The sequence below is a fragment of the Phoenix dactylifera genome, chromosome 1, assembly GCF_051530095.1.
Source record: "Phoenix dactylifera cultivar Ajwa chromosome 1, Ajwa_hap1_PhDact_Kaust_v1.1, whole genome shotgun sequence".
Taxonomy (NCBI): Eukaryota; Viridiplantae; Streptophyta; class Magnoliopsida; order Arecales; family Arecaceae; genus Phoenix; species Phoenix dactylifera.
Window position 1 is genome coordinate 8,805,250 of NC_143190.1, and position 17,162 is coordinate 8,822,411.

Here is a 17,162-nt window from a genome sequence, read left to right on the forward strand (position 1 = left end):
AATTAGTTGTTAGTATTTTTTTTAAAAAATAAAAAAATTTCTTTTTAGCAGTATATATGTAAATAATAAAAAGGCTATATAATTTAGAATTCAAATCAGCGAATTTTTGTTTGAATGGCAAGTTTTTAACCACCGGGTGCAACTTATGTTATTATTAACAAAAATAATTTATTTAAAATATTAATATATTCATATTATTAAATAATTATTTCATGTATATTTTAATATTTTTTATTTTAATCATTATTTTTATTGACCAGCTTTCGTAGCTCAGCTGGTTAGAGCACCCGAATAACCTCCTAATTTTTATCCAAGATTCCATTTTTTATATTTTTTACATTTTGTGCCGTCCAGAATTTCACATAATTCGTTATTATTTACGAAAATTAAGCTCCAGATCATTATGTTTCTAAGTATAAAATCAAATTCCCGATCTCCTTTTTATCTTTCGGTACGAGATCTCTCTTGTTGATTCGTATTCTTGTTAACACGCTGCTAAAATATCTCTAGTTTGTTATTATCCAATCTAATCCAATCTTTTCCCCATCTTTGTCCATAATGTTTCTTCTTTTATCCCTTTCCCTGTTTGCTTCCGGGAAGTAAAAGGAGAGCACGACCAAACCCATCCATCTCCAGAAAAATTTGAACTTTTTTGATCAATCTCTCATTCCGAAGTTCTGAGACGGATTCATGATGGATTTTTCTCTTCCGAAAGATTCTCTATTCCTGGGATTCGATAGCTCAACTCAGTAAGTTTCTCTTCAAAATCTTCTCCTTTTCCAGAGTTTTGATGCTGTTATGCTGACAAGTGTTGTCTTCTGGAATTATTTAATCGGAACAACAATAAATCGGCTCTTGCGGTTTAGGGTTTGGATCGGGTTTTATTTTTTTTTTGGGATTTATTCTTGGAAAGTTTGGTTTTTGTTTCTTTTGTGTATTGAGATTTATTAATATGGCTTATCTTACTCAGAACTTTGAGTAAGGATAGATGGATTATGTTCGAAATTTTGATTTATTGGGTCATCTAGATGGCTAAAAGAGAAGCTACAATTTTATTGCCTAAATCTTATAATTTAGAACATGTATGATAATTACCCTCGGTTTTCATCAAATATTCTCGTTTACTTGAGTTCGGCATTATAGTTCCTACTGCCCTTGGATTTCGTTCCAATTGTTCTAATTTGTTGTCTAAATTTTTTCTTGAAAGATCTAATCATGAAATTGGGGCAAGGGTATCCATTCTAAGTCATCTCTATAATATGAGGAAGATAACTTACAATTTGGCTTTTCCGAGTCTTTTCCCTTGATTTTCTTCTCTTAGATCCTACATGCTGCTGCATTTTGTTGTTTTGACTTCTTTTCCTTAATGAAGCAGGTGGAGTTTCATACTCCTCTTTTTATCAAAAAAAAGGAAAAAATATAAGAAAAAAGGATACTTTTTGTAGGAATTTAATACCTTTGCCTTATGCATCATTGCTTACCTCCTGGTATATGTTGTCTGTTCTGCTATCTTTAGAATGGGTAAGAAGGAAAAATAAATGAATTTTTACCACTTTTTTGTATCCGTAATGGTAAAAGAAAAATTGATTTAGTTGAGTTTCAAGGCCTTGTAAGTTTGAACCCTTGTTATAATTCTTGCATTTCTCTAGACAGTATAAATGAGGCATCTATTGTTAGTCATGCTTAACTCTTGCCTTTCAACTTCCCTCAAAAGGGAAAAAAGAAAAAGAAAAAACATTTGCCTTTTTAGCCCTAAAATATTTCTAAGTGAAAATCAGAGTATGCTAATTAAATAATTTGATTGCTTTTGTTTGCAGATCACTTAAGGCAACTGTGCTGGATGACAACCTCAACATTGTTGCTTCTGATGTTGTCCATTTTGATTCTGAATTGTCACACTACCAGACCAAAGATGGGGTGTACAGGGACCCCATGGTGGATGGTAGGATCGTTTCCCCAACTTTGATGTGGGTGGAGGCTCTGGACCTCATACTTGAGAAATTGAAATCAAAAGTGGACTATGGAAAGGTTGTGGCCATATCAGGTAGTGGACAGCAACATGGTAGTGTGTACTGGAAGAGAGGCAGTAAGTCCATGTTGGCATCTTTGGACCCTAGTAAGCCTTTAGTAACTCAGCTTGGCGATGCTTTCTCTACAACAGATTCACCAATATGGATGGATAGTAGCACCACTTCGCAGTGCAGAGAAATAGAGAAAGCTGTGGGTGGTGCATTGGAGTTATCAAAGCTTACAGGGTCTCGTGCTTATGAGAGATTCACTGGACCTCAGATTCGGAAAATATTTGAAACACAAAAAGAAGTTTACAATGAGACCGAGAGGATATCACTTGTTAGTTCCTTCATGGCCTCTCTTCTGATTGGAGGCTATGCTAGTATTGATGAGGCTGATGGAGCAGGGATGAACTTGATGGATATCAATCAACGTATCTGGTCTAAGAATGTATTAGAGGTCTGTCTGTTAATACTTTAGTTTAATGGTTATTAGACAGCTGTAACTTCTAGTTTTGTTAATTGTACTTTATTCCATAGGTGACTGCACCTGATTTAGAAGAAAAGCTTGGGAAATTGGCACCGTCTTACGCAGTTGCTGGTTTGATAGCTCCTTATTTTGTTGAGAGGTGAGTTCCATGATTCTTGTGATCATTTTGCTAATTATGTAACTCTGCAATTGTATCTAGTATAATGCTCATGTCCTTATACTGGATTAACTGATTTTTCTTTAGATTTTTAAATCTATGTATTTCTATTTCACATGGTTTATGAGAGTAAATTTTTTTATAACTAGAACTAAGAAGAATCTTTTATTATATTCTGATGGAAATTTTTACAGACAATATTGTATCTGCATTCCTAGATACGAGATTATGTTCATTTTGCTGAAGATAATTGCCATCCCTTTGGAAGGAACTGATCTTGATCTTGGATCTTATACTGACAATGGCCATCATCTATTATATACACTAAACTGGAGGCTCTGCTTGTGCAGAGCTCTCCATTTGCCATGTGGCACTTGCCATATAGACACTAATATTAATGAAGGAACTTAAATTCTCGCATTTACATTATCATTGATAAAGTGAAAGCCACATATTGATTAAATCAATGTGTTAATTAAAATGATTTATTAGTTAATTGCAGGCTATCCATGTGGACACTAGTATTAATGATGAGATTTAAATCCTGCTCACATTCTACATTACCATTAATAAGGTGAAAGTCATGAATTAATTAAATTAATGGGACAGGAGAGCTGATACCGAGAATATAAATAAACAATTGCGAGCTATAGAATAATTATTTTTAATTTGTTATATAAACATTATAACAATTTCAAAAGAATTTATATACTAATTGAAATAAATATAACTAACATTCATAATTTATGTAATATAATATAACAAAAGAAAATATATCTAATAAATATATTTTTAATTTGTTATAAAATATATTTAATATCTTTTATCATATTTACATGTTTATAATTTATTCTTAACTTAAACTTAAGCCAATTGGTGTATCGATGGCCTTGAAATTTAGTATAATCCATATTCTACTATGCACCTATGTAATTTATTCCATGGCTTCGAATAACAGCCATTACAATATCACAACAACACCATAATGGTTTTGCTAAACCTACATAATATATTAAAAATAATTTATTACAAAGAACAATTTGAAGTAGAGCAGGTTATATGTTAGTATATCTACTAAAATGGAAGTTCTGCTTGTGCAGAGATCTCTATTCTCCACATGGATGCCTATATTGATAATGTTATTAAATAGAGCTCTTTATATTGGAGAAAGCTAGGGTTGTTATTTATTATGATTTTTTATCAAAATATAAATATAATATTATTAATAAAAAGTTTACTTGCATATTAAACCATACTAAATAAAGAACTTTTCATTAGTACTACTAAATTAATAAAATAAATTAAGGATACTGTTAATAAACGCATTTGTCCAATATATGTCGATATTAATGAAAAACATTTTTATTACCCTATGCAGGCGATTAGATTATGTTAATATTTTATTAAGTTCAATTGCATTTTTATGATAATGATCTTACTTAAAAGTCAAAGTACAATCACTAATGAAACCACTATATTGCATTTAAATATTCTGTAGATGGAATACTTTTTTATTTCTTATTATATGCAGGTTGGATCATGATCTTATTATTTTATAGTATTATATTATTTTCTATATCGATATATATATACTATTAGAACTGAGGTTTGCCGTATCGGTACCAGTAGGCGTACCGGTCGCCTACCTGACCGGCACGGTTTCGGTTCGGACCGGTTTAAACCGATATCGAATCGGAACACTCTTCCCCGTTGGAGCCAGAGAAAAAGAGAATGAGAGAGTGAGCGGGGGAGGAAAGGAGAGAGGAGAGGAGAGGCTGCCCGCGGAGGGCCGCAGGGGGGCGGCGAAGGTCGGGGAGGGGGCGGCGGAGCCCCCGGGGGGGGGGGGACACGGCCGCAATTTTTTAATTTGAGAATTTTTAAGTGAAGTTAGCAACCGATTTGCTGACTTCACTTACAAATCTCTAATTTCGAAACAGGGGACGCGGTCGCGGGCTCCCCTGCCCCCTGCGGCTCCGCCGCCTCCTCGGCCTCCGCCGTCCCCCTGTATCCCTACGCGGGCGGCAGAGGCCTCTCTTCCCTCCCTCTCTTCCCCGCTCTCTCTCCTTCTCTTCGTCTTCCCAGGCTCCAAATGGGTTTGGTGGATGGGTTATATACAAATATCTATTCTATATTACATTTTAAGAATGGTATTAAAAAGTGAGAAAAAATTGCATCCCACGCACCGTGTGGGTTATATACAAGTTTCCTTCGTCATGGGACCTTTCGGTGGGTGGGAAGAACTTTTTCCAAACTGATTATCAAAATACCATCAAGGCATGCTAGTTATCTTAGTATCAAATAGCGTGACATTTTTTATTCCATTTTGAGGGAATTTAAGCAGTAGACATTCTATGAATGGCACTGAATTTGACACGGGTGCTTAAGGAGAGAGCTTTTCAAATGGGGGAGTCAAAATGAAATTTTGTCTATGACGATTTTTACACGGATGCTTAAGGAGAGTCTTTTTCAATCGGAGGAGCCAAAAAGAAATTTTTTCTATTGTAATTTATTTTTGGTTTATGCCTAAGCAAAGGCAAATTTTGGAACGCCTATTTATGGTGTTTTTTCTTTTTTTCTAAGTTTAGGATGCTTTTTCTCACGTTTTTGGTTATGATCTTATTTCTTATGGTTTTTTTTTCTCCCCACGTTTAGGATTATTGATTGTAATTGCTTGAAAAAGCATTCCAAACGTACCTATATAAAGGCATGCCCTATGTTATATTTTCAGAGAATTTAATTTCAAGTTTGAGTGAATTAAGGATTAAGCCTTTGGCTTGACGAGTTTCTTCTTTTGGGTGATTGTGTCTCTAGGCGTTTCTTTGGGTGGTGAGCATGTTCTTGCTTTGTATCTCAGAAAGATTTTCTTTGAGTGGTGATCACTAGAACTCTGTATCCCTAGGAGAGATTTCTTTGGGTGGTGAGTTTTTTTATCAAACTCTATATTCCTTGGGTGGATTTCTTTAGGTGGTGAGTTTTTATCTATCCATTGTTTTTGTCCTTGGAAATTTGGGTTTACTATTATTCTCAGATTCCTGGGTGGTTCTGGTTTGCCTGTTGTGTTAGTCTTCCCCGTTTTATTTTTTTTCTCGACGTCAGATTTAGTATTGGAGCCTCATGGCGGCCGTGGTGGAAGAGGCAGGAAGTTGAAGGACCAAACCACGAGCGGAATTTTTGTGATGCTACGAATGACGAATTGTGGAGAGAAGTGCAGCGGCTTCAACAAAATTCGGCGTGTCTTCAAACTTTGAGACATAATATCCCAAATCATGAATCAGAGGAAGAAGATTCACATGATGAGGAAGAAGAGACCAATTTTTTTCATCGTGATCATAGCCCGACATCTAATCGTTCCCTGAAGGAGTTGCGAGTTTCAATGAGAGTTCGACATCAAAGTTGATATTCCTGATTTTGAAGGAAGGGCGCATCTTGATGAGTTCATTGATTGGCTGCATACGATGGAGCGTGCCTTTGAATACAAAGATATACTAGAAGATCGCAAGGTGAAAATTGTAGCCATCAAGTTGAAGAAACACGCCTCTATCCAGTTGGAGGATCTCAAGAAGTACAGGATATGTGAAGGAAAAAGACGAATTGTGGCATGGAAAAAGATAAGAAAGACGCTAAGACAGAAATTTCTTCCAGATAATTACAGACAAGATGCTTTTCTCAAGTTTCATAATTTTAAGCAAAAAGATTTTTCTATGGAAGATTGCATTGCTGAATTGGAGTATCTAATGTTGCTGTGTGATGTTGAGGAGCTCGAGGAACAAACCATAGCTCGTTATCTTGGCGGGTTACGTGGTGAAATTTGTGACGTGGTACAATTGCAACCTTATTGGACTTTTAACGATGTGTGCAAGCTTGCAGCAAAGGTGGAGAAGCAATTGAAGGAGCCGCGTAGGAAAGTTTTTCGCCCTACAAGTCGTGGCACTCCTTTTTAACTGGGGGAATGCCGGACCGTCTAAGATTAATTTCACCAAGGTGTCTTTGTGAAAAATTTCTTCAAAGACAAAAAGTTCAGCAGTTGGTTCTAGTCATTCCCTTGCTCCTACCGGTTGTTGGTGCTTCAAATGCTAAGGTATAGGCCATATTGCATCTGATTGTCCTAACCGTAAAATTATTTCTCTTGTGGAGGAAGACGAAGGTGAAGTCGAAGATTTGGGTGAGCGAACATATGATGAGGAGGTAGAAGAAGAGAAAGTGGTTTATGCCGATCAAGAAGAAATTTGTAGGAGCTTGAGGCGCAGCACAAGTAGAAGATAACGAGTGGCTTCGCAACATCTTCCATCACGATGTACTTCCCATGGCAAAGTCTGCTATGTGATTATTGACGGAGGAGCTGTGAGAATGTCGTGGCAGCATCAATGGTGGAGAAATTGAAGCTCAAAATAGAAGATCATCCTCAACTATATAAGCTTTCTTGGCTTTGCAAGGGTAATGAGGTAAAGGTTCACAAGCGTTGCCTTGTTCAATTTTTTATTGGCAAGAGATATCCCGGTGAGTTACTTTGTGATGTTATACCTATGGATGCTTGTCACTTATTACTTGGTCGTTCGTGGCAATATGATAGAAAAGTGATACATGATGGGTTCAAAAATATGTATTCCTTTGTGAAGGATGGGGTGAAGATTGTGTTAGGGCCTACTAAGATCGAGAGTAGTCCCAAGTCTTCTAAAGAGGAGAAAAATAATCTTTTGTCCAAGACTAAAATTAAAAAGGCCATAGCGGAATCTCATAGAACCTATGCCCTTGTTATTCTAGAGGAGAATGAGGACATTGTTTTCAATGAAATTCCCCCTGGACTACCATCTATGAGAGAGACAACATTGCATTGACTTCATACCCGGTGCTAGTATCCCAAACAAGGTAGCATATAGGATGATTCCTAAGGAGCAAGAAGAGTTACAAAAGCAAGTAGACGAGTTGATTGCTAAAGGGTTAATGAGGGAAAGCATGAGTTAATTTGCGGTTCCAGCTCTTCTCGTGCCTAAAAAGGATGGTTCTTGGCGTATGTGTGTTGATAGTATAGCAATGAACAAAATCACAATCAAGTATCGGTTTTCAATTCCACGTCTTGATGAGCTACTTGATCAATTACATGGTGCTTCTATATTTTCGAAGATTGATCTTAGGAGTGGTTATCATCAGATCCGAATGAGGCTGGGAGACCAGTGGAAGATTGCATTCAAGACAAGAGATTGATTGTATGAGTGGATGGTTATGCCATTCGAATTGTCAAATGCTCCAAGCACTTTTATGCGCCTTATAAATCATGTGTTTAAACCTTTTATTAGTTTGTTTGTTGTGATTTACTTTGACGATATTTTAATGTACAACAAGCACATTGATCAACACTTGATGCATCTTCTCAAGTTTTTGAGAAGCTTCGGGAGCAAAAGTTGTATGCGAACTTGAAGAAGTGTCACTTTTGCACTACTAGCCTTATCTTTTTAGGCTTTGTGGAAGTGATGGAATCAAGATGGATCCAAGCAAGGTGGAGGCGATCACAAGAGGGCTTGTTCCGAAGTCTATTCATGATATCCGAAGTTTTCATGGGTTAGCTTCATTTTATCGTCGATTTATGAAAAATTTCAGTACTATTATTTCTCCTATCATTGATTGTTTGAAAGGGAGAGTCTTTATGTGGACTAAAAAAGTTCAGAAGAGTTTTGAGGTTTTGAAGAGGAAGGTAACTGAAGCTCCTCTGTTAGCATTGCCGAATTTTGAAGACCATTTGAAGTAGATTGTGATGCTTCTAATGTGGGGATTGGTGCTGTCCTTAGTCAAGAAGGTAAGCCTATTGCCTATTTCAGCGAGGAGTTGAGTGAGTCTCGGAGACGATGCTCTGTTTATGACAAGAAATTCTATGCTATCATGCGAGCCTTGGCTCACTGGAGCCATAATCTTTTGCCCAAGAAATTTGTTCTCTTTTCTGATCATGAAGCACTGAAATACATCAATTGGTAGCACAAGCTGAACCAACAACATGCTGAGCGGGTGAAATTTTTATAGACCTTGTCATTCACCGTTAAGCATAAGTCCGGACTTCAGAATAAGGTGGCCAACGCACTAAGTCGAAAATATTCCTTACTATCTACTATGCAAGTGAAGGTCTTAGGCTTTAAAGTTCTTAAGAAGCTGTATCAAGATAATCCGTATTTCGATACTATTCTAACTGAATGCATGAAAGGGCCATTTAATCATTTTGTCTCGCAGGAGGATTTCTTTTTAAAGACAATCGGTTATGCATTCCTCAATGCTTATTGCGGGAGGCAATTATTTTAGAAGCTCATGGAGGTGACCTAGCTGGACATTTTGAGCGAGATAAAACTCTATTGTTGGTGGCGTCTCATTTCTATTGGCCTAGAATGGAGCGAGAAATTATGAGGCACTTGGAGCGATGCAAGACTTGTCACATAGCCAAGAGTCATGGGCAAAACACAGGCTTGTATACCCCATTACCAGTTCCAAATTTACCATGGGAGAAAGTTAGCATTGACTTTGTGATGGGGCTGTCACGGACACAAAGAAACAAGGATTCTATCATGGTCGTTATTGATCGTTTTTCGAAGATGGCGCATTTTATTCCATGTAGCAAACTGTGGATGCTTCACATGTAGTTGACTTATACTTTCAGAAAATTGTGCGACTTTATGGCATGCCAAAAACGATTGTCTCGGATTGAGATACCAAGTTTATGAGTCTTGGCACCCTTTATGGAAAAAACTTGGAATGAAGTTACTTTTCAGCACGTCTCATCATCCTCAAATTGATAGTCAAACTGAAGTTGTTAATCGAAGCTTGGAAAATTTATTGGGGAGTCTTGTAGGTAAAAACATTTGTCAGTGGGATCTTGTGTTAGCTCAGGCGGAGTTTGCCTACAACTGTTCTGCAAGTCAAACTACTGGTTGTAGTCCTTTTGAAGCAGTGTATGGCCTTAATCCAATTAGCCCCTTGGATTTTGCCCCTATTCCTTCAACACAACCATTCAGTGGAGATGCCGATGAGCGAGTCAAGGCTATTAAGAAGATGCATGAGCAGATTAGAGAGAAGATTGTCAAGCAAAACGATAAGTATGTGCTAGTACCAATAATCATCATAAGCCGGTGCCTTCCAAGGAAGGAGATTTGGTATGGATTCATCTTCGGAAGGAGCATTTTTCAACTGAAAAGTATGGGAAGCTGATGCCTCGAGCTGATGGTCCATTCAAGGTGTTGCGACGTGTCGGGGAGAATGCTTACAAGATTGAACTTTTAGGAGATTGTTGTTTCAGCCACATTTAATGTATCTGACTTGTCCCCTTATCATGGAGATGAAGATGAAGCTGGTACAGACTCGAGAACGAGTCTTTTTCAATCGGGGGAGCATGACACGGGTGCTTAAGGAGAGTCCTTTTCAAATGGGAGAGCCAAAAAGAAATTTTGTCTATGGTGATTTTGACACAAAGCTTAAGGAGAGTCCTTTTCAACCGAGGGAGCCAAAAATAAATTTTTCTATAGTAGGAAAGGCAAATTTTGGAACACCAATTTATGGTGTTTTTTTCTTTTTTTCCCAAGTTTAGGATGCTTTTCCTCACATTTTTGGTTATAGTTTTTTTTTCTTATGGTAGTTTTCTTTCTCCTCACGTTTAGGATTATTGATTGTAATTGCTTGAAAAAGCATTCCAAATGTGCCTATATAAAGGCATGCCCTATGTTATGTTTTCAGAAAATTTAATTTCAAATTTGAGTGAATTAAGGATTAAACCTTTGGCTTGACGAGTTCCTTCTTTTGGGTATTCTATATCTCTAGGCATTTCTTTGGGTGGTGAGCTTGTTCTTGCTCTGTATCTCAGGGAGATTGTATTTGAGTGGTGATTACTAGAACTATGTATCCCTAGGGTGGATTCCTTTGGGTGGTGAGTTTTTTTTTTCCATCAAACTATGTATCCCTTGGGTGGATTACTTTGGGTGGTGAGTTTTTATCTATCCATTATTCTTGTCCTTGGGGATTTGGGTGTACCTTTATTCTCAGATTTCTGAGTCGTTTTGGTTTGCTTGTTGTGTTGGCCTTCCCCCATTTATTTTTTTCCCCGGTGTCAAAATTGTAAAACCACATAAGAAAAGATAAGAACTTCACAAAAGTAAAGCACTGAACCTCCTCTCCTCCTTCATTGAGAACCCAATGAAAACTTCTGGATATCTTTAAGCATTAGATAATAAGCAATTACCAACTACTTGAACATATACATGACTAATCCTAAAAGCATTTGTAATAAATGCTCAAAAGCAACAAATTAAATAAAATCTACCTATCAAAATACATCTAAATCCTTAGCTTTGCTGTTTCTTCAGAAAAAAAATTGAGTTTTTAGTAGTTGGTGGAAGTCATAAATCAGCATTTTTCTTCAAGTTTTTTTTTCCCATTGCCTCTTAGTGAATCGTAAACTTGTAGATTATTTTCCTTTTATTAAGTGCTTAATTTTTTACATGAATATTGAACAGCAGAACATTCTTTCCCACCCACTACATCAAATAACTAATAACTCCAACAACCAACAGCTTACAAGTCTTCAACCAATGATATAGACTAAGAATAAGAATAATATGGCTGGAAGAGTGATTCAATAAGAAAAATGATATCCGTTAGGTCCAACAATTGGTTTGATACACATTACTACAAAGTAGAGCCATTGCATATCGTATGAAGATCATCAAAGTTATGATTTATATGTGCATGCTAGAACCCATCTTTGTAGTCTATGGCTGATGTAAGGTTTAATCTAAAGCTAAAAGGTCTTTGAAATAATCAATGGTATGTTTTTTTCTAGCATAGATAGGAGATTAATGATTTAATTGCATCAAATCCTTGCAGGTTCCACTTTAAAGATAACTGCCTAATTATACAGTGGTCTGGAGACAATCCCAATAGCTTGGCAGGTGCTTGGTCATTTTTCTTCCAAAAGTCATGAATTCTGTTGATTTATAGATCTCAATGTTTTCAGATTTCTGGTTTACTGAGATTTGTCTTTTACTAGTATATGTAGATGATTATAAAATTATTTCTTATGCTCTCTCTCAGTAAAGGATCAAATAGTGCATTGTTGTCGACATATGAGACTAAATGATATACACATATTTCTAATGACCTATTCCTTTTTGTAAAGCTTTGATGATAAGATATCAAGTACCGAAGTCTTCTGTTAACATGTCTAATGCTATATAGGTGGTATCGATCTAATTTCATCTACAAATCTATACTAATATATGATGGGAACTCTTATAAGGCATCCATCTTTTGCCTGTGGAACATTCAAAGGTTTCTCGACGTGATAATCAAGTGAAAAAGAAAAAGGATTCCTTTTCCAGAATCCAAATGCAGTTGCTCATAGATCAGATAAATATGTGAGAGTCTGCTTTGAATCATAATACATAACCATGTTTCAGAGTATTTTTGTATGAACTCTCTGAGAATTTCTACAAATCTGGTTGCTACATAGATCTCCCAAATCCCAATGCATTGGGCTAGAAAGAAGGGAGATGACATCTCAACCTCTTCTGGGCCACCCTCTTTGCCTCTCAAAACCTGTATACCACAGAAAAGAGGGAAAAAGAACTGCAGTTATTCAGTGCAATGAGCATGTAAAGACAGTTTAATTGATGACAAATGATTCCCAAGCACATTGCTCTCTGCCCTTAGTTATCTCCAAGGTCCAATCTTTCCATGCCTGTGCATATTATGGTAGATAGTTTTCTTGAGAAATTATTATCAACTTAAAGTAATTTCAAGCAGGTGGAGGAAGTTGAACAATTTAAGACAAATAACTATCAGATCTGCATTGAGGTAGATAGGGGTAAATGTGTTTTAACTTGTTCACTAATTGACATTGCTTTCTGATTATTTATCTTTTTTTTATATTTTTATCTACCTAGGTTTGACCCTAAATACTCCTGGCGATTTAGCAATTAGTCTTGGAACCAGTGATACAGTAAGTTACCATAAGCAATTTCTTTTAAAGTAATTTTAGTTCTTACTTATTCCTATGAGTACTTGGATTTTCTTTCTGGATATTCATCTGTTCATTGTTGTTTAGGTCTTTGGAATAACTAGCGAGGCTCGGCCGGGACTAGAAGGACATATTTTTCCTAACCCAGTTGATCCATGTTGCTATATGGTTATGCTTTGCTACAAAAATGGTTCTCTAACTCGTGAAGGTAAGCTATATGATTACCTCTACTAGTTTGATTGAATTATTTATGCCAATGACTCTTACTAACCTCTAGTATGCAACATTATCATAGATGTGCGAAATCGGTGTGCAGAGCACTCTTGGGATATTTTCAACCAGTATTTAGAGAAGACACCTCCTCTGAATGGTATATGCTTATATTTTAGCCGATCTCTTTGATGCCATCTTCTTTATGTATTTTCACATTAAATGGATTTCTCAAGACAAAGGACCTTATATACTGTTGTGATATGTCCAGCAAGTCTATGGAGAAAGCATCTCCTCTGAATGGCATGTGATTATACTTTTCTATTCTCTATTATCTCATCTTCTTTATGTAATGTCACATTTTCTTTTTCTCAAGGCAGTGAACATTAGATACTGTCTTTTGCTCATATCAATAACATTGTGTAATCAACTGGTGATAAGTCAAGGACTTGCTTAACCAAGAAGTAGGTTGTGATGTTTCCACTCATGAAGCTACCATTCTTTCTCATTTCCTTTTTTCTTTTTAATTTTGTCCTTGTTTGGATATATTAAATGTTGCAACTCAGTCTTGTTATGTTCCAGCAATTTGTCATACTGTCTTAAAGTTCTTATATATTCTTTTTTCTAATTCAAGTGCTATCTTCTGGAGGTTTATAATTTATTATCCGTGCTTCTTCTATAAGTCAGTTTGCATGCACAACCATGCTGTATGTAGTTTTCCTCTATTTTCCTTGCTATATTATTCATGTTACTATCATTCATGAATGTGAAATAATTTATGGTTATAGTTATTTGTTATGCTGAGAATGCTGACTCTTGGTCCGCATTCCAGTCCTTTTTTTTGGTTTCTTGCGAAATTGTGGTCTTTGCATTATTTTGTTGTTTTATGTGATAGGTGGCAAATTAGGATTCTATTACAAAGACCATGAAATATTGCCTCCTTTACCAGGTAATTGGATCATTTCCCTTTTTGTCACATTTTTAGTATTATTTCATTGATGTGATGGTCAAAATGGTTGGATTCTGAGATAATATTGATTGATGTATGAAGTTGGATTCCACCGTTATGTGCTTGAAAACTTGACTGGTGACTTGGATGAGATAAAAGAGTGTGAGGTGCAGGAGTTTGATCCTCCTTCAGAGGTGAGTTCAATGTAAACTCTTCGTAATTGACCCAGAAAAGTTTGATATTGAGGTGTCGAGGCTTAACCGCTACATTGCTATAGGTGCGTGCTGTAATAGAAGGCCAGTTTCTCTCCATGCGAGGTCATGCAGAGAGATTTGGTATGCCAACTCCTCCCAAACGGATAATAGCAACTGGTGGGGCATCAGCAAATGAGAACATTCTGAAATCAATTGCTAACATTTTTGGTTGTCCCATCTATACAGTCCAAAGACCTGGTATGTTGAAGACCTGATAAAGCTTTGATCTGGTCTGTGGTCTTTTAAACATTTTAATCTGATAAAACAATTGCGATATCTCAGGTTCAAATGATCCATTGATTATCACAGTTTTGACTAGGTTATTTGAGCATTACACCAACCCCTTCGTAAATACATCAGCAACTTCTTTAAGGCCATAGTTGAAACTGTATTATCGTTTCGGAAAGGTTGATCACATGGATAAATACAATGCCATATATTTATTACACATATTTTGTATTCCTTTAGGTGATATTGTCAGTTAGCAATTGTTATGATTGCTGTTCGTACACTCTAATGATTATCAGACTAGATTATAGCAAAACTAATGAAGTATGAAATGTTTATATGGTTGACTACATTATATACGTTTGACCAAGCTGGACATCAATATTCAGCAACTTGTTTTGGGACATTCTTGGCATCATATTGTCATTTCAGGAATGTTGATCACATTAACAAATGCAGCACATCAACATACTTTAATGTCATAAAAATTTGTGGTTCCTGCGGTACAAGGATCCAACTTTTGTGTCCATCCAAGTCTGAATTCCACCCTCTAAAATAATGATATGTACCCCTGTATCAATAGAAGATGTTTTCTTCATATATCTAAAGCATATGATGTGGAGGTCCTTCAGATGATTTAGGAACAGAACAGATGATGCCATAAATAATCAGTATTAGATTTTGGTAAAGATTTTGATATAAACTTATTGGTAGTTCATTTTTTATATATTCGTTTATTTAGTGAAGAAAGTATAAAATCTTGTGCCTCATCTCATCCACTACCTGTAGATTCTATCCATAGTCATAGTCAATCCTGAACTAAATAGAATGTCCAATTATGAATGTCAGACCAGTTCTAAAATCCACTCATGCTCTTACTTTATAATCGACAGTACACCTAGATTGGAATATTTTGCTGCTACCAATCTATGACCACCAATTTCAGCTTAGTAATAGTTTTCGTTGTCTTTACAATCAATAATTTTTTTACTGTATAATGGAGTCTCAAATGAATAGATTTTTCTGCAAGTATTATCATTAATATTACTGCACTTCCTAAGCAAACCAATTTCTAGTTTTTCTTTTGGTTCTGCTTTCTTGCTACATCCCTTCTTGCATTTTGATTTGGATTTCTTATAGCTTGATAAGCTGTCATGCGAAGCAGGATCTCTGATAAGGTCACTTGATGAAAGTCACTGCAAGTTGTCCAATATAGTGCTCAGTAGCTAGGCAGTCATAACTATATATGATGCTAGTAAATAGTTTTTGTTAGTGTCTTGTTCATTCTTCTCTTATCTCCTGATCATGAGAAGTGCCATATATAGGCATGATGTCACTATTTTATATTTTTCTCCTGCTTATGTCTCACTTGTTGTAAATTCCTCCTGTTGAAACCTGGAACAGATTAATCTCTGTTGCTCAAATATACAAGAACATTTTATCTATGAGAAACTTTGTTGTTAAAAAAACCATAGGCAAAATAAGCTTGGTCGCAAGAGGCTCAGAAGTTTCTTACCCTCTAGATATTTGATGATGTTTATATCAAAATTTGGAAATGTTTATTCTTTAGGACATGTACATATGGAAGAATAGCATTTTAGCTCATATTTCCTTTTTTATATCAAAGAAACTAGTTTGCCCTTTTGTGCAGTTATGCATGGAATCATCAAGCATGGGTGGTGTTTGGAAACGTTTCCTTGCCTTTGCCTCTTGAGAGATAGATGAAAAGGATAATCCAGACTAATAATTAAAGAAATAACTTCCAACAAACTAGTTCTAAAAACAACCAGAAAGTGAGATGTGGTCTAGTCCAGAAATGGGGTAGAAAATTGGATTATTGGAGTTCTCAACATTCTTTTTTTTGGGAAGAAAAATAAAGAATTTCTTTGTCTCACTTGGAAACAGTTTGGTTTGTGTAATCATAGACTTAGATTCTATTGAGTTTTATTGCATTCTACGATGGATTATCCTGTTTGTTCTTCCAACAGATTCTGCATCCTTGGGTGCTGCCTTGAGGGCAGCTCATGGGTGGTTGTGCAACAAAGGTGGTGGTTTTGTGCCCATCTCGTCCATGTATGAGGACAAGTTAGATAAAACGTCTCTTAGCGCCAAACTTGCAGTCCCTGCTGGAGACAAGGAGATGCTGTCGAAGTACACCTTCATTGTGAACAAGAGAATGCAAATTGAGAAAAACCTTGTTGAAAGGCTTGGGCGCAGTTAGGCCTGCTACTAAAAATAATGAGCAATTCATCCACAACCTTAGGAATTGATTTTGCAATAACGCCAGTCATATTCTGATTGCTTGTAAAGCAAATGAACTGTTTTGGTGTTAATTTTGTAGTAACATTTGGAAGAAATAAAATGAGAGAAAAAAAATGTTATGATACTGGTGTTCTTGCTGAGGCATCATCTTTTTTAAGTAATTGTGTTAAAGATTGTTATCTTGTGGAAATTGTTTAAGCAAAACAACAGTGGTTTTATTTCATGACCTGGTACATGGATGGCCTGCTAAGAGGCAAAACTCATCCTTACATCCTTAATTTAGGCTATGGATTCTTCCACACGGCTGCTTTAGCGTGCCACGCTTCAAGCATTTATGTTATTGTTACAATGTGTTTTCTAGGTATCAGTTCCTGTATTGATCAGGCTCAGGCATTTTCAGGATAATATCTTCTTATTCCTGCAACGAGTAACCTTACAATTCAGCAGATCTTTAATTTCGAGTAGCAAATAGAGTTTTCCAGCATTTGTTTATTTACGAGACGATGATGATGTCACATATTGTCCATGAAGTGGCTTCAATAATTTGCTTGTATGCTTTAAAACTTTTCTGGTTGTTTTAGAACATGAGAATTTAACTTCAATAATTTGCTTGTATGC

General features: G+C 36.1%; 1 protein-coding gene across 2 annotated transcripts; it reads left to right on the top strand.

Moving 5' to 3' along the window:
• Positions 1-400: 400 nt before the first annotated feature.
• On the top strand, positions 401-16,668 carry XK-2 (xylulose kinase-2). 2 transcript variants are annotated; one of them, XM_088720060.1, is made up of 11 exons: positions 401-749; positions 1,818-2,469; positions 2,550-2,638; positions 11,510-11,574; positions 12,568-12,623; positions 12,729-12,849; positions 12,937-13,011; positions 13,747-13,800; positions 13,903-13,994; positions 14,078-14,252; positions 16,271-16,668. In XM_088720060.1, exons 1-11 carry the CDS (start codon positions 691-693, stop codon positions 16,501-16,503), a joined length of 1,671 nt encoding a protein of 556 aa, XP_088576186.1. In that variant the 5' UTR covers positions 401-690; the 3' UTR covers positions 16,504-16,668. The 2 variants fall into 2 exon arrangements, with proteins under 2 accessions (XP_088576186.1, XP_089786243.1); XM_089930117.1 differs by lacking the exon at positions 16,271-16,668 and adding an exon at positions 14,337-14,572.
• Positions 16,669-17,162: the final 494 nt, after the last annotated feature.

Bases quoted from the DNA above. Each gene is read 5' to 3' on its own strand.
- XK-2 (XM_088720060.1), top strand. From the start codon at position 691: ATGATGGATTTTTCTCTTCCGAAAGATTCTCTATTCCTGGGATTCGAT. The intron at 13,801-13,902 runs GTAATTGGATCA...TGATGTATGAAG, and splicing joins AATATTGCCTCCTTTACCAG to TTGGATTCCACCGTTATGTG. The intron at 14,253-16,270 runs GTATGTTGAAGA...TTCTTCCAACAG, and splicing joins CTATACAGTCCAAAGACCTG to ATTCTGCATCCTTGGGTGCT.